Source organism: Staurois parvus, unplaced genomic scaffold (genome assembly GCF_062004578.1).
Source record: "Staurois parvus isolate SC_StPar_1 unplaced genomic scaffold, SC_StPar_1.0 ptg000175l, whole genome shotgun sequence".
Taxonomy (NCBI): Eukaryota; Metazoa; Chordata; class Amphibia; order Anura; family Ranidae; genus Staurois; species Staurois parvus.
This window is the reverse complement of record NW_028317971.1, coordinates 14,113,070-14,135,711: the sequence shown is the minus strand read 5'-3', so window position 1 is coordinate 14,135,711 and position 22,642 is coordinate 14,113,070. Positions and strand designations below refer to the sequence as shown.

Below are 22,642 nucleotides of genomic sequence, written 5' to 3'. Positions count from 1 at the left end.
TTGCTGACAGCTGTCCTGCCCTTAAAAAACACACCTGTTTTGGGTTTACTGGTTTCAAGAAGCACTGTCTGATGTGAACCATGCCTCGCAGAAAAGAGCTCTCAGGAGACCTACGATCAAGAATTGTTGACTTGCATGAAGCTGGAAAGGGTTACAAAAGTATCTCCAAAAGCCTTGATGTTCATGTGTCCACGGTAAGACAGACTGTCTACAAATGGAGAAAGTTTAGCACTGTTGCTACTCTCCCTAGGCGTGGTCGTCCTGTAAAAATGACTGCAAGAGCACAGCGCAGAATGCTGCATGAGGTAAAGAAGAATCCCAGAGTGTCAGCTGAAGACCTACAGAAATCTCTGGCACATGCTAACATTTTTGTTGACACATGTACAATAAGGAAAACAATAAACAAGAATGGAGTACATGGGAGGACACCACGGAGGAAGCCATTGCTGTCCAAAAAGAATATTGCAGCACGTTTGAAGTTTGCAAAAGAGCACCTGGATGTTCCACAGCATTACTGTCAAAATATACTGTGGACAGATGAAACCAAGATTGAGTTGTTTGGGAAGAACACACAACACTATGTGTGGAGAAAAAAAGGCACAGCACACCAACATCCAAACCTCATCCCCACTGTAAAACATGGCGGAGGGAGCATCATGGTTTGGGGCTGCTTTGCTGCCTCAGGGCCTGGAGGGATTGTTGTCATTGATGGGAAAATGAATTCCAGAGTTTATCAAGACATTTTGCAGGAAAACGTACGACCATCTGTCCACCAACTGAAGCTCCGCAGAGGATGGGTGATGCAACAGGACAATGACCCAAAGCATACAAGTAATTCAACAAAACAATGGCTGCAACAGCACAGAATACGCCTTCTGGAGTGGCCCAGTCAGAGTCCAGACCTCAACCCGATTGAAATGCTGAGGCATGACCTTAAGAGAGCGATTCACACCAGACATCCCAAGAATATTGCTACACTGAAACAGTTTTGTGAAGAGGAGTGGTCCAAAATGACTCCAGATCGTTGTGCAGGTCTGATCTGCAACTACAGGAAACGTTTGGTTGAGGTTATTGCTGCCAAAGGAGGGTCAACCAGTTATTAAGTCCAAAGGTTCACATACTTTTTCCTCCGTGCACTGTGAATGTTTACATGTTATGTGCAATTAAACCATGGCAACATCTAATGTTTGTGTAGTATTATGTTCAGCAGACTGTGTTCTTCTATTGTTGTGACTTAGATGATGTTCAGAGCACATTTTATGCCCAATTCATGCAAAACTCCACGTAATCCCAAGGGGTTCACATACTTTTTCTTGGAACTGTATATATATATTGATATATATATATTGATATATATATATATATATATTTTTTTTTTTTCCCCCAGTGTGCATTATATTCTATGAAATGTGGTAGCCACTGATATATATATTTTTGTAGTGATTTTTATTATCCATTGCTTGTACATATTTTAGTCTGTGGATTTTTGCACTTACATATTACATTTGTAAATAAGGAGCACTTCACAATTTGGTTTTATATGCTCTGTAAGCTGTTTAGCCCTCTTTGTTAACCTGTTGGTTCTTGTGGGCCTATTAGGCTTTGTTGTTGTGTTGTCCACCCCTTTTGTTGGACTGCTTTTGAACGTAACTTTGTACTTCAACACGTATTCTTTGGCTTGTAATATACAATAAGCAAAATGGTGCACTGGCGTTGCGGATTCAGTGTGGTTTAAACAGTCATGTATGATTTTTGAGCAGTGCGGTCTGGTTCAGGTGCAGATTACAGGCTATTGACTTCTATGGGAACTGTTTGTAAACTGCATGTGTGTGAACAGGATAAGATCCTGAGCTAATCCTGTCCTGAACATGACATGAACAGGGGGACAGCTTCTGCATCAATTAGCTGGGAAACCTAAGCTTCAATCTGCACCGCACATGTGTGAATTAGCTCTTAGACTTACCGTAAATCCTTTCTTGTAGAATATTACAGGAGACCAGGACCTTCTGTTTGATTCACTCCCTATTACTGCTTGCTACAAAACTGAGGCATGCTAGGAGAAAGCAGGCTTATACTGAACTGCCCCTAAAGCTCATTTGCCAGTCTTCTGAAGGACACAGAAAAACCATGTGTACTTTAATACTTCTCCTATGGGCCATAATAAACTCTAAGGGAATTATTTTACAGTAAGCCAAAGGAAAAAACAATATTTTATGCTTCATTGTACCAGTTGTTAGTCTTTATTACCTACTTTGCAAGTGTCAAAGCATTTGAAGAAAGGTATAATTCAGAAGTGACTTTCTAGTTCTCACAATGGCACAGATGTTTTATCCATACTTACTATATTGTATATCTATGTCTTAACATGCAGGAGCACGAGTATCACTTACACTTTCTCTGCTAGTAGAAAATTTAAAGGAAGCATAAAGGCATCTGTGGTTGCTGCAGAGACTCCAGCAGTGGCAAAAGAAAGCCCTGAGCAGCTTTGGAAGACAAGTGTTTTGCACCCACTGTGTGGAGGAATTAACAGAATTTCAGTCCAGGCCTGCAGAGCCTTTGATAGCCTAAGCATCGATCTAGAAGGCCAGTAGTTATCCGGAATCTGAAGTTGTTACTAAGGGCAATAAGAGGGAGTAAGTAAGAGCGTGCCATGCAGCACACGTTTATAAAAATGTGCACAGAAGCCTATTATCTGGATTTATTGATTGGGATAGCCAACATCTTTTAATGCTGTACATTTGTCATGTTTAGATGCTGATGAAAGTTGCACCTCTAATCTCTGAGCTTTAGTTCTTAATGAATGACTGAATCACTTCAGCAGTTGCTTTCTTTTGTCTAAACTCTAGGAGTCACAAGGTTGAGACACATTGGGCTGATTTATTTAATAGACAAATATACTGTGCACTCCAAAGTGCAGTTGCTGTAGATGGTGAGGGGAAACTATGCTGATTTCTATCATCCAATCATGTGCAAGCAAAAAGGGTGTGCTTTTTTTTTTTTTCTTGCATGTGATTGGGTATTCTTTGCAAAGTGAAGTTTTATCTAATTTTACTAAACTCTGGAGTAACTGCACTTGAAGTGTACATTATTACATAGTGTGCCTTTAGTAAATCAACTCCATTGATGTAGGTACATTCTGTCATAAGAATTTGATTTACGCCCTCTGCAAAGCAAGCATCTTTCCTTTGGGCGGGTTGTGAAGTGCAATCCAGAACATGTCTTTCATAGATTGCTCAGCCCTTTTCTTATTTTTCAGGTGCATTGCTTAATCATATAATCACATTTTTTTTGTCATAGTTTCATTCAGGCAGGCTAAATTACAAATTGCTTTACAATTGCTAGGCAGGCATGCTGCCTCCTCAAGATAGATGCCCAAGTATCACAATCAGTGTCCCTGGCACATGTGTTGTAGAGCTTGAAGACATTTTATCATTTGTCTACTAAAAGGACACTTGACAGTTCAATGTGCTTTTGAGTACACAGATGGAGCTTATAACTTGTATAGCTGGTGCATTGTTTACTGTTTTAAAATGGTCAGAATCGACAATCTGACTTTGAAATTCTCCAGGTTCTTGCTGTGTAGGAATTGGCTGTGCTTTGGCTGAAAATATTGTGAAGGTGATAAAGGCCAAAGTATGTCACATGTTCTTGATTGATAATACGTTTACTATCATGAATTCCTTTTCCTGCTTAACTGCCACAGCCTTTACAAAGCTAGATGATGTTGTCCTGCTTCTTTTAACACAGAGCATTAGTTGTACAAAATACACAAAATGTTAGCAGTTTTCTGATGAGATACTTTGGTTATGTTTATAGTAATGAATCTGACATTCATCAAGCATTCTCAGTAGAAGAATCTTCCAGCTCCATGTGTTTCAAATGACAGTGATTCTCTGCCAATGAATTCTTGCTAAAAGTCACATTTATAAATGGACCTTTAGGTACTTGGAACTGCGAGTGCCAATGCAAACCGTTTTCACTGCAGCATTGATGACATTATCTGTGTGACAGTTAATTGATTTCTGAATGACAAGGCTAAGACTTGTGTAGATGGGATTTTTCTGAAAGATGCATTTTTTTCAAATGCAGTACTAATTGAAAGTATGTGTTTAAGCGAACCATGGGGTTGTTGCACATGCAGCGCATACATATTAAGCAGTGTGTTAACTGCTAGTCAGAGCACTGACTGTTTTGTGGCCTTATGGCGTGGGTCATTGTGTAGAGTTATTAATGCTGGACTTGTCATGCAATATATATAAAGTTGGCCGTCACATATGAAAAGTCAAATTTTTGTTGCCACTACTCTAAAGAACCTGCTAAGGTAATCTCTTTTTATCCTGCATTCTGTGAATTTGTCAGAGGGGATTCCCTCTTTTTAGGCAGATCTGTAAATTTAAGGACAGACTATTCTATGTTGCAGTAACCAAGATAAACAAAAAATCTGTTATTTGACTTGGCTAATATCCTGCTTGAATTACACCTTTAATTTTGGCGGGTACGCCTTGGACCTTCATATTTTTTTCCCATATTAGGCTTGACTATTAAGAACACTACGTTTCAACTAGTAGTATATAAACCCCAGGGTACTGTTTGATAATCCCATATCAAGAGATACTTGATGTAGATCATTCATAAAGTGATATTTTTAATAAAATTGAGACACTGGCTTAGGTAAAGCAACGTGCACAAGTGAAGTACAATGACCTCTAGCTTTAACTTTTGGAGGTCAATGATTGATAAATTGCTTGTGAATGGCTGTTGCACATTGATAAATTTTCATGTTTGTAAATTAGTACATATATCTAGACAATGAAGGGTCAAAGAACAGTATTTAGTAGTGTTTTTGGGAATTCCTTCTGTGTGAAGCAAGAATTCTAATCTCAATTTGTAGAAAGAATACCTGTAACTTATGCAAGCACACATGACATTTCAGAGGCTTTTGTAACCCCTCAGCAATGAAATAGGGCCATGCTTCATATGCTCTTGGCAGGCCCAAGCTCTACACCTCTTTTACATAAATACTATCAGGGAATTAAAGTAAATCTAAACCCAAGCTGCATTCGTTTTAGTGAAGTATGTTTTCTGCAACTGCAGAATTCCTATTCGAAAGTGTTATTGGCAGGGTCTCCAGGAAAAATGTCTTGGGGGGGGGGGGGGGGGGGAACCAAAACAAATGCAGCTGCCACATCTGAGGACTGGTAAGCTGCAACATACTCCTTTTTTTTTTTTTTTTGGTGTAGATGCGCTTGAAGAATATTATTTTACAAAAATGTTATAGGGCCGCAGAAAAATGTTGCTGACCATTGTGCTTTGAAAAAGATTAAAAGGTTTAAAAGCTCTGGTTTTAAATGCTGCCAGTCCACTTGTATTTAATGAGATGGGTATTGATTTGTAACACATTTGTTAGCACAAGGAAGGTATATAATCAGTTGTATAAGGTATTGACAGTGCAGTAACATTTACTCAAATAACATGAGATGTCAGTTTTTTTTTTTTTTCAGTGCTTCTAGGATTGTTGGTAATTGAAAGCTGTTGTCTTGCACTTTTACTCTTTCTAATTGTGACCTATTGTTGAAAGACATAACATAAAAAGTATTTACTATTAGTAAAGTAAACCTACACAGTGGTTCTACTAACTACAATATCCATATCTTGTGAAGCTAAATTCAGCGATCTGATGGCTTTCACACAAGCAACCCCCTTCAAAAAAAAGTGTATATAAAAAAGTATAATTTTTTTTTTAAATGGTGAAATTACTAGAAACATGTATAAGTTAATGCTTTTGGCACAGTTTTTTTTTCTGAAGTCAAATATGTTAATTTTCAAACCCTACAGTGGGTATAGAAAATATTCGCCCAGTTTAAAATCACATTTTGCTGCCGGAAATGGAGACACACAGTTCTTGTTTTATCCAGCTATATTTACTCAGTGCAAATTATAATATCCAAGTGAAAGATAGCTATAACACCTAAAAATCCAATTAAAAATAAAAAAATTAAAAACCAGAATCAATTGGAAAAATGGCTTGTAAACTCAATCATGTGTAGCTAATCACCTTCTCAATGGCACACAGAGCCATTTGACTTTCAGCTGTGGTCATTTTGATTAGCTCAGCATGAAAATCGCTTTCCTGGAGCATTTCAGTGCCTGATAGTGCAACTGAAGCAAACCGTCAACTGTGGGTGGCAAGGCACTGTCTAAAGATCTCCAGGATAAAGTTGTGGACAGGCACAAGTCAGGAGATGGATAAAAAAAAGAATTCAAATGCTTTATTAATGCTTAGAAGCACAGTGAAGTCTATTTAGAAGTGGAAGGTATTTGGTACAGCACAGACCCTGGATCAGGACGTTGCTCCCAACTGGATGAAACCACCAGGAGGAGACTAGTCAGAGAGGCTACCAAGAGGTCTACAACAACTCGGAAGAAGTTGCTGGAATTTGACAGAGTGGTCATTGTTCACATGTGACAACAATATCCCAAATTCTTCACAAATGTGACTTGTATGGGAGGGTTGCAAGAAAAAAGCCAATCCTCAAGAAAGACCACATGAAGTCACGACTAAGCTTTGCCAAAACACACTTTGAAGATTTTGAGGCCACATGGGTGTTATGGTCAGATTTATATATTTGTCCTCAACATTAAACTGTACGTCTGGCCGAAATCTAAAACTGCTCACCATCCAAATAACACCATTTCTACAGAAAAGCATTGAGGTGGTAATATTCTGTTAGGGGGGGTTTCTCTGCAGCAGGAAGTGGATCACTTGTCAGGACAGAAAGAAAGATGGATGGGAGCAAAATACTGACAAATTCTTTAGGAAAATCATCTGCCCTCTATCAGAAAGTTAGGAGGTTTACCTTCCAACATGACAATGACCCAAAGCACACAGCAAAAATGACCACACAGTGGTTGAAGGAAAATGACCACACAGTGGTGAATGTCCTCACATGGCCTAGTCAGAGACCAGACTTAAACCCCATTGAAAATCTGTGGAATGACTTGACGGCTGCAGTCCACAAACGGTCGCCATCAAATTTAACTGAACTTGAGCAGTTCTGCAAAGAAGAGTGGGCAGATATTGCAAAGGCTAGATGTGCAAAGTCAGTAGTGACATATCCCAACAAACTAAAAGCTGTAATTAAAGCAAAAAGGTGGTTCAACACAATACTGACACGAGGGAGCGATATTTTTTCCAACTCAGTGATTATTTTATTTTTTTTTTTCCCTGACATGCTGGTGTTATATCTTTTACTCAGATGTTATAAGTTGCACTGAGTAAATACAGCTGGACAAAACAAGAACTGTCTGCCTTCATTCAGGCTGCAAAGCAACAAAATGTGATTATTTTAAAGGTGGTGATTCTTTTGTATGCCCACTGTATATTTTCATGTAAGGTTTGTTTATAACTTTGGCTTTGTGATTTACATTCAAGCTGAAATAAATGAACAGAATGTTTTTGTGCTTTATCTATTGGATTTAGTTTCAGAGGAAAGCTACTTCCTAAATGGCCTTGTTTTTATTGACTGACTGTTAGCAATGAGTAAAATTCTGCTTTGAATGGAACCATAGGGTTGTCTGCAGAAAAGGTCCAAACCTTTTACCTATTGGGTCATTGAGTCACATAGGAGCCTGGTATGAATAGAGTCACAGCATGATCACCGCTCTTCCCCTTGCCTCAGTGACCATTAAAACCAGCATTGCACAGAGGGTGGGGGGCTCATACAGTTGGTTTGTTTCATCCTTGATGGAAAGGGCTTTGTACAATAGCTTTGGCGACAACAGGTGGTAGAGGAATTGAGCAGACACAAGCTATTTTTACTGCATCGTGCTGAGCGCTAATCTAAACAAGCCAGCAAGTTGAAAAGACCACATTAAACTATTAACAGGTATATGCAGCTTAACCAATTTGGTCAACCCTCACTTTTGTTTTTTTTTTGTTTTCTTTATATCCCTGTGTGTGTGTGTGGTGCAATCTTTTTCCTTTTCAGGTCTTTGCATATGATTCTTCCACTTGGTTTGCTGTATCAAACACATGGATATTGCTTTCCACTAGATGGCAAATAGGTCTTAGAATTGGATCGGTAGCACTTGTTAATTTGTTTCCCCCTTCTAATTGACTAGCCTTGCTTGCTCTGCTTCCCTTGGAGAGATTTGCTCTTTACACCTGAGAGATTTTTTCCCATTAACTCCACAGCACAAGCTGCACACTTTGCATTTAAATCTCCTCCATGTGATTAAGCAGTCATAGGAATTAAGGAGAGGAAGGCATTATTACTTTTGATGTGTAAAATTGTGCTTTACTATAAAGCCATTCTCCCTGCTTTTAGCTTTTCATTTAGAAATGGATGTGGATGCTGATAAGTCTGTGTGGCTCTCTGCTCACACAGTGTGAACATGCTTAGTATATTGTCTTCTCACTTTTCCTATTTCCAACTGCTGTGGCAGACTGAGCAATTTGTGTATCCTACCCATGTGTAACGTGATTTGCATATCCACTGATGGGCCCACCATTTAAGAACCAGATACAACTGTAAATATTGTTGAACAATAAGGTACCTCTGATTCTGCCTCCTGACTAATGAATGTTTCAGAACTGTTGAAGCTATGACCCTTATAAAGTCAATCTGTAGGAGCTGAAAGTTGTGTGTGTTTGATTACCTAGATTTCCTCCCAACAATTTTTTTTTCTTACATAAGAGGCATGTTTCTGCTATAAATGGGTGTTAATTGCATTCATTTTATTTAATGGTTTGAAAAGTTGTATGCAGAAGGGTTCCAGGTGGATCCTAGATCTGTCTGAACATATGCCTTTATTTCAATTCTAAGCATTTTAACCCTTGTAAATTTACACAAAAGTTCACATTTGTTAAAGCGTTGTTGAATGCGACTCCAACAATGTAATATATTGCAGCTTACCAGTCATTTGATGTGACTGCATTCATTTTTCATTTTTGGGATGTTTTCCCCTCTACTTTCCTAACAGTAACACACCACCAGTATCAGGGGGATCTCACTCTGGATGAAGGAGCACAGGGGCACCTTTGGACAGCAGAATTGCGTGTCTGGGGAAAGGAGAGTGTTAGATGGGATAAAGGTTTTGCATGAATAAATAAAAGCTGATCATTGGAAGCACCCCTGTCAGTGGTAAATGGTTTGTCTCAACCCTTTTAAGCCTGGTACGCACAGCTATTTTGTTTTTGTTCAACCCAGCCAGCTGAACAAAATAAAAAAAAAAAAACCTGACAGATTGCTGTACCAACACAATGCAAAGTGGGTTTAAATCCTTTGTGACTATTGATAAATATATACAAATTAATGTTTTGTGCCCAGAATTCAGCTTTAGGTATTGACATCCAATACCATTAATGTGGTTGTAAAGGTTTGTGTTTTTTTCTAACTTTAATGTATTCTGTGCATTATGGTAAAAAAAATGCTCTGCATGCAGTGCTCCCCCCTCCCCCCCCAAAGAAAAAAATACTTACCCGAGCTCAATCTCGTTCCAGTGATGTGTATGAGAGCAGAGGCTCTCTCTCCCTCCTCATAGGTTCAGACACAGCAGTGGGAGCCCTTGGTTCCTACTGCTGTCAATCACCACCATTAAGGAGTGGGGCTAAGCCACTGTGTGTGTGTGTGTGTGTCAGTCAGTGGACACACAGAGCTGGCTTGGGAGCAAACATGTACAAGCACCCCCATTGCAAGTGGCTTGCTATGGGGGCATGCAGCGGGAGTGGGGGGTCAGAGTTCAACCAGGAGCGCTGGCTGGGGACCCAAGAAGATTAGAATCAGGTAAGTATAAAGTGCTATTAAAAAAAAAAATGCAATCCTTTTACAATCACCTTAACTGATCTCCTTATGGTATATTTAAAAATTATTCATTTTATAATTCCTCATTATTCTGGCACAAGGAGGATTAGACAGTTGCCCAGGAACAAGGGAGATAAGCCAGTTACTCAGGGAAACCAGTTGGTTCTATTTGGTTTTCATCTTTTCTTTCAATATTATAACATAGTAGAAATCTGAACTATGTCATATCAAAGCGTTACAGTAAACATACAGGTAGATATGTCCTTCTTAAAGGGCCATTTTCCTACAGCATTGCATATAGTGCTATTATGGCCATACATCAACTATGTGAATCATAATGGAAAACACAGAAGGAGAAAGAAGGGGAAAATAAAAGGAAAACATGAGTGTTCAGAATTGATGAGATAGAGGGCTGTTGTAAGGTGGTTCATAGAATATGGCAGGCACTTAACAGTCAATCTAGGGGTCCGAATTGCTCTTATTTTTTTTTTTATCATTAATACTGGTGTCATAATCCAGGAGACCCCAATATTATTTTCCAGGCCCTTGGTGTATATATATATATTTGCAGCTAAAAACATATAAAGGATTCGGATCTGAGAGCATCTGGGGGAATCTTGGACAGAGCTATAATTCCATTCCAAAAAGACTCCTGGAAACCTATTCAAAGGTTTAGAGGGGACTAAATGCCATCTTGACAGAACTTTACAATTTGCTTTAATATTGGAGAGATTAAGGATACCGTGGGAAGCGCTACTTCAGTTATTGAACCACTTTTTTTCCATGGAGAGGTCACCCCAATGTCTGATTCCCATGCTGTCATATGCTGTAAGATGGCTTGACGGGGGGGGGGGGGGCTAATGGCAGTGTGTATAATGTTTTATAAACGTCCCCTCTGACCCCTTACTTGCATATACTATCTTTCATAAATTGCGTCCCTGGTCTGTGGGAAGATAGCGTGCATAAAGTGATTGATTTTTTGGAACCTGTATGGGGCATCTTGTGTTTTTCTAAACAGTATATCATTATCTGTGCTAGTCTTAAATACGTGAAGAGGGTTGAAATTTAGGGTTAGGGGCATAGGGTGGGTGGGAGGAAGGGTGATTTTGCTTAGAGTTCCATAAGAGGGACTATCTTGGGATTTTGTGCAAGTTCATTTAGTAGTGGACATTTTTAGAATAGAGGAATAACATAAAGTGTACTTTCTAACAGAGTCGTAATGTTATCTCTTTGGGTCATCCTATTGAATGCTTTTCTCGACTTTGGTTGTTAATGATAGATTGAGCACCAGACATGTAGCTTCAGTCCTCTGTTGAGAAATAGGATCAGATCAGTGTTTATGTGCCAGCATTAAAGTGGTTCTAAAGGCTCAAGGTTTTTTACCTTCATGTATTCTATGCAGGTGGGTAAAAACCCCCTCAGATCCAGCAATGTTCTTGACAGCCTCTGCTGTTTGGCGACTCTTCCTCCTCATTGGCTGAGCAAGCAGCGGAAGCCCAGTGGCTGCTGCTGCTGTCAATCACAGCCAGTGAGCCAATGAGGAAGGGGCAGGGCCAAGCCATGGCTCTGTGTCTTATGAATGCATGGAGCAGCGGCTCGGGGACAAGCACACAATGGTGCCCCCAGGGCACACTGCTTTCCCTGCTCAAGGGGGACGAGCTAGGATCTTTGGCACGACCCGAAGAGGATCGGGGCAGCGCTGTGCAAGACCACTGCACAGAGCAGGTAAGCAAAGACATGTTTGTTTAAAAAAAAAAAAAAAAAAAAAAAACACAACAAAGCTTTATTGTCACTTTAAAGCCATTATAAACCATTCTACATTCACCTTGTGTTTTTCACATAAGATGTGCATTGATCATATAGATTCATGATTTCATTTGTTGCTGTGTGCACACAGCCTATATTTACAGTAAATCTTCACATTCCTGTGTCAGAGGTTTGTGTTTAAACATGAGGCATGTGGATTGGCACTGTACAGATTAATGCATGGCATCTGTCTGTAGTTTGAGAACGGACAGTCCCTGAATAGAAATTAAAGTAATTCTAGTCTAATCTCAGTCTAGTGCTATCCAGGTGAGTTTACACATGATGTAAGACATGTTCTTCATCACATTAGCACTCCCACATTTGTGATGTGACACAGAGGGAATGGCGTGGCATGCAGTGGACTTCGTGATAAGCTAGCAGAATTAATAAATGTATTGGGGAATTGATCAGAAATTACCCTGCAAACTACAGCCTCAATATGTGAGCTAATCGTTGAAGGTAAGGCAAACAAATGACACAAGGAATAATAAAAATACCTAGGTAAAACAATGAAAACTTTGAGTGTACGATGATTTTTAAAGATTGCTGTTCACAATCTAATCATGTGTGAGTGATGTTGATGCTTGACCCTCAGTGCAGCTTGAATTGCATGACCACACCTTGTGTGCAGCCCACAAATTAACTGAGGAGGAACAGGCGAATGTGCTATGGCATAAGTAATTTAATAAGCTGTCACAGGATCACTTAAGGATCAATTTATGTGCCATTGATGAGATTTTAGGTTGCTGTCGATATCTAAGAAGGTCATGGTCACTAAACAGTGATCAAACCATGCCATCTCCTGATTTTTCTGAGGTATCGTAAGGAATTGGGGTTGGCAAGATGAATAGATCATTGATTCTAAATTGTGTAGAGTAAAGGTGGGAGTAATGAGTAAAGTCCTGTGTAGTTGTGTTCCTTTCCTGCCAGGCATTGACCAAAGCCACGTAAATGAGCTAACTTGGTAACCTTTTTAGGTAGTTATTTTGTGCTTTATTTGGTTTGGATCAAGTCATGCATGCAATTGTACCTTTCATGTGAGACTACATGAAAGGAATTAAGATCATAATAGATAAAAGTGAACAGATAATCTTTAATACAGCCTTTTACATCTTTTATTGTCGCTATGATGACAATGATCACTTCTGCTGGCTATAGCTGCAGGCAGTGATCGCATGAAAAAAATGGCAGGCTTGTTGTACTGAAGTTGACCAATAGATTGGCATCAGTGCAGCCAGCTTGCCCATAGATGGATCGAATCTCGGCCGGTCGAGCAGGAGCTGGTCGAGATTTGATCTATCCATGGCCAGCTATAGTCTTTTTCTGTAATACTGGCTAAATAAAGGGTAAGGTATTGCTTGTGTAAAAATGAAGGTAGGTATGAGCAGGAAAATGAGAGAGCTGCATAGGAATGGCATTAATGAAATGCTTTTTTTCTTTGTGTGCATTTGAGCCCTGTACATTGCAAAAATTAAATTGGTGGATGGAACATATGAAAAAAGTTAGTGTTATTAAACCCAGGACCCTGCATTCACTATATCTGATTTCCCACAGTACATGGAAGTGCAATTATTTTAGTAAATATAAACTGCTAAATACCTTTTTGTCAGCAGTTAGAGCAGTCTTGTGACTGCTATCCGTGTTCAGCAGAGCACTGGTTAACCACTTGCCTACCAGGCACTTATACCCCCTTCCTTACCAGGCCAATTTTCAGCTTTCAGCGCTGCCGCACTTTGATTGACAATTGCGCGGTCATGCAACATTGTACCCATATGAAATTTTGATCATTTTTTTCTCACAAATAGAGCTTTCTTTTGGTGGTATTTAATCGCCACTGGGCGCTTTACTTTTTGCGCTATAAATTAAAAAATGTGCAAAAAATTTGAAAAAAAAAAAAAAGTTTATTTGTTTCTTTTATAAAATTTTTCAAACAGGTATTTTTTCTCCTTCACTGATTTGCGTTGATGAGGCGGCACTGATGGGCACTGATAGGCGGCACTGATGGGCACTGATAGGCAGCACTAAAGGGCACTGATAGGCAGTACTAATGAGGTGGCACGGATAGGCGGCACTGATAGACAGCACTAATTAGGGGTCACGGATAGGCGGCACTGATATGCAGCACTGATAGGCGGCACTGATAGGTGACACTGATGATGGGTACTGATAGACGGCACTGACTGGCATCACTTCTGGGCACTGACTGGCGGCACTGACTGGCACAACCCCTGGGCACTGACTGGTGGCACTGACTGGCAGCACTGGTGGGTGGCACTGGTGGGTGGCACTGGTGGACAGCACTGGCGGGTGGGCACAGGTGGGTGGCACTGGTGGGCACAGGTGGGTGGCGCTGGTGGGCACAGGTGGGTGGGCACAGGTGGGTGGCACTGCTGGGCACATGTAGGTGGCACTGCTGGGCACAGGTAGGTGGCACTGCAGAGTGGCACAGGTGGGGGCACTGCTGGGCACAGGTGGGGGCACTGCTGGGCACAGGTGGGGGCACCGCTGGGAATGGGTGGGCGGGGCTAGTGGGCGCACAGCTGATCGGAACTTGCGGGGGTCACTGCTGGGCACCGATCATCAGGGCACTGATCATCAGTGCCCTGATGATCGGTGCCGATCCCCGCTCTGACAACTGCCGGTTCTCGGCAGTACTTTCCTCACGATCTGACAGCGTGAGGAAAGTGCAGCCGAGAACCGGCACTTGCATTTTCCTGTGATCAGCGTGTCATTGGACACCGCTGATCACGTGGTAAAAGGCCGGTGGGATCGGCCTTTCACCACATCTCGTGATCAGCTGTGTCCGTAGGACACAGCGATCACGGAGATCGCCGGGTGCGCGCCACCTGGGGCGCGCAGGAGAGCGCGTTCTGGGAGGACGTCATATGACGTCCACTCAGAACTGGCCGGCCGCGGTGAAGCCGTCATTCGGCTATGCGCGGTCGGCAAGTGGTTAAAGCTTGTAGGAGGAGTTTTTTCTTTCTGCTTTAGGAGGATCCAAGACCCCTGACCTCTGTCTGGACAGTGCTGATTGGCCCTGTGCTGATCACATGCACTCCAAGAAAAAGAAAACCTCTCTAACAATACACACTAAACTGAGTATGTGCAGAATGGCTACGGGTTCAGTCTGTCTTACCAGGAGATGAGACATAGACATTTAAACAAGAAGAGGAGCAGAGAAGACAGGATCAAATGGCCTTTTTACACAGTGCAGAAGATTAACCCCTTAGGTTCCAAAGTGAGTATAACAAGCATGCTTTACTGCATATACAGACTGATTTTTACTGTTGTGAGCTTAGTAACACTTTAAGCTTACCAATCCTGGCCAAAGTGAACAAGTTAGGTAAGTGGTCCAAACGGAAATTATCTTGGTTTCCTCCTGATTTTACTGAGATTACTCCTGAAACAAGGAGAATTGGAGGGAAGATGGTGGTTAAGATAGGATCAAACAACATAGAAGAACAGACAGAAGGGAGACACCAGTCCTGCCCTCTGTATATTAAAAGTATGCAAACAATGGAGGTAGCACAGTGGGGTATAGCCCCAGTAGCTGATTTAAGTTAGGGGCGCAAGACCACCACAAGTCTGTGATCGAATTACTTGGCAAAACTTTAAACTATCTTAGGGTACTATGCCAATATGGGTAAAGTGTTGTTAAAAGTTGAGTCCCTCAGACAAACTGAGTCTGGGTGTGGTCCTTATTGTCATATGGAGGGCCCAATATCATCAGCCAGCTGATCATAAAAGTAGTAGTAATAGTCTTTAACTACAGAAAACCATTTGTATTTGCCTGTTTTCAGAGATCAATAAAGCAAACCATTCATATTTCTATCTAATTCATATATGTATGAAAATTATGCAACATGCTCACTGCCACTCTTTCCCACACTGGGTTTAGGGTTCCTACTTATTTCAGGATTTCGCAAAGGCTGCTGAGGTTCAGCAACAAGCCTCTTCACACTTGTTCACAGCTTGTGAACCACTCCACCCTGTCTCAGACACAGGTGCTGATTCCTTCCTGCTGCTTTTCAAGACTAGCCTGGATGTGGCTTAATCAGAGTCCCTGTAGTCAGGGTATGGAGTTTCTTTGAACCTCTGAAATTCCTGGTCCCTAACAAGGACTTATCAATCTAGAGAGTACTGAAAACCAGTCCTTTCCTCTTCAACTGGGTTACCCTAAAATCCTTCATTCCTGGCTTTCTGTTTACTTGCCCACCTCTGTGAGAGTGATTAACCAGCCCACATTGTGAGACAAGGTGAAAAACATATTCTAGTTATTTTCTCCATCATATTGGTGTCTAAACTATATGTGGACTAAAGAATAAATGTCTCAAATTCATTCTAGATTTAATCTAGGTTAGGGCAACTTCAGCGGAACTGCAAAGATTAGCATATGTTGAGGAATGCCACTGCATTAAAGTGAAATTGCAATTTCTGAAGACGCGGTTGGCCCAGTCCAGTGAGTGAAATGAAAAATGAAAACCAAGTGACAGAATAATACAGCTCTATAATCATTAAAGTGGAACTTTGCTTTAAACAAACGAAAAAAAAAAAGTAGAGGAAGAACAGTTAAAGATGACCGTGGCCAGAAAGGAGACTGCATCTTTGAAGTGGAGGTCAGTATAGTTTCACTTTATTACAGTGGATATAAAAAAATCTACACACCCCTGTTAAAATGTCAGGTTTCTGTGATGTAAAAAAATTAGACAAAGATAAATGATTTCAGAACTTTTTCCACCTTTTAACCAGTCACCGTCTTGAGGATTTACCCCCCTTCCTGACCAGGCCATTTTTTGCATTACGCTGCTGTGTTACTTTATCTGACAATTGCGCGGTCATGCAATGCTGCACCCAAATGAAATTTTCAGCCTTTTTGTTCCCACGAATTAAGTTTTCTTTCAGTGGTATTTGATCGCCTGTGTATTTTTTTTTTTTTTTGCGCTATAAAAAAAAAAGACCAACAATTTTGAGGAAAAAAACATTTTAACTTTTTGCTATTAAACAAGTCCAGTGAAAAAATGTAAAAAAATCAAATTTCATCATAAATTTAGGCCAAAATGTATGCTGCTACATGTCTTTGCTAAAAAAACCCCCAAAAAACTAGTAATGGTGGTGATCAGCGACTTATAGCGGGACTGCGGCGGACATTCTGACACAATCCTGACATTCTGATAACATCCCCAGTGACACCAATACAGTGATCAGTGCTAAAAGAAAGCACTGACACTGTACTAATGGCACTGGGCAGGAAGGTGTTAACATGAGTGACAATCAAAGGGTTTACTGTGTGCAGGGAGTGTTTTACTGGGGAGCGGTGTCTGTGTGCTTCACTTTAATCACATTGCTCTGGATGGCTGTGCTGTGCCCAGTCATCCAGAGCAGTGTGCCCGAGCTGACAGGGAGGAGGACAGTTAGTAAACAAACCAGTCCTCCTCCCCGTCGGAGATGCTCAGTAATCACTGGGCGCCGGCGGGTACTCAGTGGCTGGGACCTGGTGATCGACAGCTGTGAATGGCGGCGCAGGTTAGGGATCGCATGTGCCCCCTAACCAGAAATGCAAAATCACGTGTATATATACGTGAATTTGCGCACCCCTGCTGCCCTGTAGCAGTATATCTGCTATAGGGTGGCAGGAAAGCAGTTAATGTAACCTATAAACTGTACAGCTCAGTTGGACAACAAACTGAAATCTTTTAGGTGCAGGGAAGTAAAAATAAAAAGTTAAAATAATATGGTTGCATAAGTGTGCACACCCTTAAACTAATACTTTGTTGAAGCACCTTTTGATTTTATTCCAGCACTCAGTCTTTTTGGGTATGAGTATCAGAATGGCACATCTTTACTTGGCACTATTTGCCCACTCTTCCTTGCAAAAACACTCCAAATCTGTCAGATTGTGAGGGCATCTCCTGTGCACAGCCCTCTTCAGATCACCCCACAGATTTTTGTTCGGATTCAGGTCTGGGCTCTGGCTGGGCCATTCCAAAACTTTAATCTTCTTCTGGTGAAGCCATTCCTTTGTTGATTTGGATGTATGCTTTGGGTCATCATGCTGAAAGATGAAGTTCCTCTTTTTTTGAGCTGTCTAGCAGAAGCCTGAAGGTTTTGTGTCAATATTGACTGTTTGGAAATGTTCATAATTCCCTCTACCTTGACTAAGCCCTGAGTTCCAACTGAAGAAAAACAGCCCCAAAGCATAATGCTGCCACCATCTTGCTTCACTGTAGGTATGGTGTTCTTTTGGTGATGTGCAGTGTTTTTGCGCCAAACATATCTTTTGGAATTATGGCCAAAAAGTTCAACCTTGGTTTCATCAGATCATAACACATTTTCCCACATGCTTTTGGGAGACTTCAGATGTGTTTTTGCAAAATTTATCCGGGCTTTGATGTTTTTCTTCGTAAGAAAAGGCTTCTGTGTTGCCACTCTACACCATAGCCCAGACATATGAAGAATATGGGAGATTGTTGTCACATGTACCACACAGCCAATACTTGCCAGATATTCCTGCAGCTCCTTTAATGTTGCTGTAGGCCTCTTGGCAGCCTCCTAGACCAGTTTTCTTCTCGTCTTTTAAGAAATTTTGAAGGGATGTCCAGTTCTTGATAATGTCACTGTTGCACCATATTTTCTCCACTTGTTGATGACTGTCTTCACTTTGTTCCATGGTATATCTAATGCCTTGGAAATTCTTTTCTACCCTTCTCCTGACTAATACCTTTAACAATGAGATCCCTCTGATGCTTTGCAAGCTCTCTGCGGACCATGGCTTTTGCTGTAGGATGCGACTAAGTAAATGTCAGGAAAGACCTACTAGAACAGCTGAACTTTCCTTGGAGTTAATCAGAGGCACTTTAAATGATGGCAGGTGTGTACTGACTCCTATTTAACATGATTTTTAATGTGATTGCTTAATTTTGAGCACAGCTACATCCCCAGTTATAAGAGGGTGTGCACACTTATGCTACCACTTTATTTAGTTTTACTCCCCCCCCTAAAATATTTCAATTTGTTTTTCAATTGAGTTGTACAGTTTATAGGTCACATTAAATGTGTAAAAAGTTCTGAAATTATTTATCTGTCTCATTTTATTACATCACAGAAACCTGACATTTTAACAGGGGTGTGTAGACTTTTTATATCCACTGTACATCAAAGTGTGTTTGTAGCCATCTATGCATTGAACCAGGTGTGTTCCCCAAAGAGATACCAAAATAACCAAAATTCAAGGGGATTACAGCACAGTGAGCATAATGTGGTGTTTCATTGAAGAATATAAAAAATTTTAATTAAAACAGAGCTCCACCCAGAAGGGGATGCTCTGCTAGTTTGCACAGGCTAGTTTTGACAGGTTCCCACTTCGGTGAACTGAGCCAGAAGTTCAGCTCCCCTCTTTCCCACCGCAGTCTTCTGGGACACGTCACAGGTCCCAGAAGACTATGGGACCAGCCACGAGGCGCAGCATGACTTGTGCATTCAAAGTAAGAAACTGGCTGTGAAGCCGCAAGGTTTCCCTTGCTTGCAAAACTAGCCCAGGTGACGACGGCGCTCGACCCCTGGACAGGAAAGTTGTCCTTGTATTAATAACGAATATTTGTATCTGCTGACTTAGTTTTATTTGGTGAGCAAAGTCATATAAAAAGAGGGATTCTTAGTTCACATATTATTGCAATACATGTTCAAGCTGGCCACCTGCATCAAAGTGATCCCTGTCTGGCCAGACTGGAAGCTATTTAGTATCTGAACAAGCATATCTCCACTTTCATTGCAATGCGCTGGTTAGTTATTTTTGTTGTTTAAAGTGGTTTTTTATTATATATAAAAGACCTGTAAGTAAAAGTGAAACTGCAGTAGAGAAAGATGAGACCACCTCCCCTGTCAAGCAGGACTGGACTGTGTGGCAACGTTTTGTAAAATTCAGAACTGGATTGGCAGCAGTAGAAATCATTTGGCAGGAAAAAACAATTCCTCTGTCATCTGTGTATTCTAATGTTTGCATTTTGTTCAGCTGTAAGAATCCTCAACACATGAAAAAAAAATACTTGCACTTTGGGGGAGACCAGTACATCACAATGCACAGTGCGTTCACATCTGTGAGTTGTGATTTGAGTGGTGCACTGAGGAGCAGGTGCATTTGTCTTTACTGTATACTGTATGTGCATTGGGGTGCCATTCAGAATAAATGATGATGTAATGCACATGTAGAAGATGTGGTGCATGTTAACAGGCATTTATGTAAGGTGGGAATCAAGACCAAGGTTACAATTACATTGGACAGTATCGAGTAAGGGGACATGACTATTTTCTCCTTTTCACCTGGTGGTTTTGGGAAACTTGTGACCATAGAATACTGGGTATATTTTTTTTGTTTGTTTTTAAGAAAAAAAGAAAACATTCTCTATGTTGTGGGTCTGTGCATCATGTACTCTGTAGACTAAAGATGCCCCTTCATTTTGGACTGGAATCTTTTTGGTAACTGTTTTGTTTTTCCTTATTAGAGCCATAAAGAATGCCAAAGGCCTTCACAGCAAGAAGGAAGTTCCAATCCACAGAGTGGCAGACATTTCTGGGGTAAGAAATTTATATACATTGCAACAAATTAAAGCTGTGTATCATTTTATGGACTATTTCACTTACACACCTTACTGCAATTGGCCGTGTGACTTTGAGGGTGCTGTAACAACTCCTGCTTTGTCATGGTGTGCAAAGTAGATTAAATATGTCACCAGCACACAGACAAGCTTATTTCAAAGTGCAAAGCTCTTTATTCTTGTATGATCACATGATAACTGCTATTGATTCATTTTTCTATTAATTTCAATACAGCTTCCTAAACAAAAGTGTGTGTTTACCCATAGGAATCTTGTGTTAAAGTGGTTGTAAAGGCTAGAGTTGTTTTTACCTTAGTGGATTCTCTGCATTAAGATAAAAAACCTTTTAGGAGCAGCTCCCCCATGCCCCCCCCCCCTCTAAATACTGACCTGACCCCAATCTCGATCCAGTACTGTGCCCAAGAACAGCAATGCTGCTCTCTCTCTATCCCTCCTTGCTAGACTAAGGGAGAGCAGCAGGAGTCATTGGCTAGATTAAAATGGAGGCTGAGATTGATGTTTCCTACTAAAAACGCTAGTTGTCTCTTTCCTGATAACCCCCTGGCTTCGCTTGTTTTTTACTTGCTGACTTTCTTGATCTCCATACTTGTCTGAGTCAGTTGTTAAAACTTGTCAAGCAAGAGGAAGAGCAGGACAGCCAGACAACTAGCTCTTTTACAAGGAAAGACCCGCGATGACAGTTTCCATGTTTTTATCATGGGAGGATTGCACCACAGTTTTGCTTTATTTCATGGGCTAATTTGGAACACCGATTGTTGACTCTGACCACAGGGGCTAGGAAAGTACCTCCACACTGTCCCCTGCAGAGTCTTTATCTGATCTGCCTGAAGCTTCTGAGCCTTCTGCTGCAGAGGCTCTGTCTAATGATAAATCTCAGAAATTATTGTATGAATTGAAGATGTGGCCCCTGAGGAGTCAGGAGTAATTGCCATTGTTCCAAGCCTAGAAGGACCACTGAGTGACTGAATATAAATGAGCACACACTACTCAAAAAAATTATTGATCTGTTCAGTTAAGTAGTACAGGGGGTTGTTAATCACATAGTACAAAATAAACCAAGAAAGAAAGGATACAGCATCTCAACGGCTAATGAGCAGGATATATTGGACATAAAAATTAACAATGCACATCCCATACACCCCCCACCCCCAAAGGAAACCCCCCAGAATGTACACCCCCAACCCCCAGAGCAGGCCCATCCCCCTCCCCCCACACACAATCACACACACACCCTCCCTCCCCCCCCACAAACACACACCCTCCCCCCCCCCCCCACACACACACGTGTGTGTATATGTATGCACGCGTGTGTATGTATATATATATATGTATATATATATGTGTGTGTGTGTATATATATATATATATATATATATATATATATATATATATATATATATATACACGCATGCGCGCACACACTATATTGCCAAACACCTCTCCAAATCATTGGATTCTACAAACATTTGTGAAAGGATGGGTCACTCTCAAAAGCTCAGTGAATTCAAGCGTGGTACCTCGATAGATTGCCCCCTGTGCAATAAGTCCATCCTTGGAATTTCCTTGCTACTAAGTATTCCATGGTCAACTGTTAGTGGTATTATGACAAAGTGGCAGCAACTAAGAACAACAGAAACTCAGCCACGAAGTGGTAGGCCACGTAAAATGACAGAGCGGGGTCAGTGCATGCTGAAGCGCACAGTGCGCAGAAGTCGCCAACTGTCCGCAGAGTCAGTAGCTAAAGACCTCCAAACTTCAAACTGCCAAGCCAAGATGGATGGTACCCAAGCCTTGCTCAATAAAGAGAAGAGTCCTTGGGGTTTTGCCTGTAATGCAGCCTTATGGCGCTGGACCCTGCGTAACGGAACCCTGTGCAGTGGGAATTGACCAAGGCGCTTTTCCGGTAGGCTGCTTGTACAGGTTCAAGGCAGTGACCCCATTTAATAGGAGTCCTTGAGGGTCTGTATGACAAAGCCTGCCTTGAAGGTTGATACCTGATGAAAGTCAGGGCCTGCGGCGGGACTGGTAAGCTGCCTCTGTATTTTTCTAAAATCAGTTTGTGGTTTTGGAGGGGAAGGAAAAGTATATTTCTGCTGCAATAGGCTATGATACCACTAGGGGGAGTGCTTGCTGGGAACCTTCCTTTTTTGTCTGCCTGTGTCGTTGTTTTGAGGCCACTAAAGGGAGCATAGTGCTTGGAATTGCACCCGACCGCTGGCCAAGGGGTGCACACACTGGGAGAGCATGCATGTGCTATGGGCATGCACATGCATGAAGATCATGCACAGTAAAGGCTGAAAACAGAAGTCAGCCATGTTTATTTATCCGGCATCCTGGACACTAATGGCTGGGGTGCTGCTGCTGGACGCTGTGGCTAGGACACAGAGCAGGCTATTTGATGGGGGCATGTGAGTACTTTCC

General features: G+C 41.3%; 1 protein-coding gene across 1 annotated transcript in view; it reads left to right on the top strand.

The window, feature by feature from the left end:
* The window catches only part of SND1 (staphylococcal nuclease and tudor domain containing 1), a 987,097-nt gene that overhangs the window by 453,989 nt on the left and 510,466 nt on the right, over positions 1-22,642 (top strand). The window contains exon 14 of the mRNA XM_089676965.1: positions 20,108-20,180. Within this exon, the coding sequence (XP_089533091.1) occupies positions 20,108-20,180 (73 nt within the window). The remainder of the gene's footprint in view (positions 1-20,107; positions 20,181-22,642) is intronic.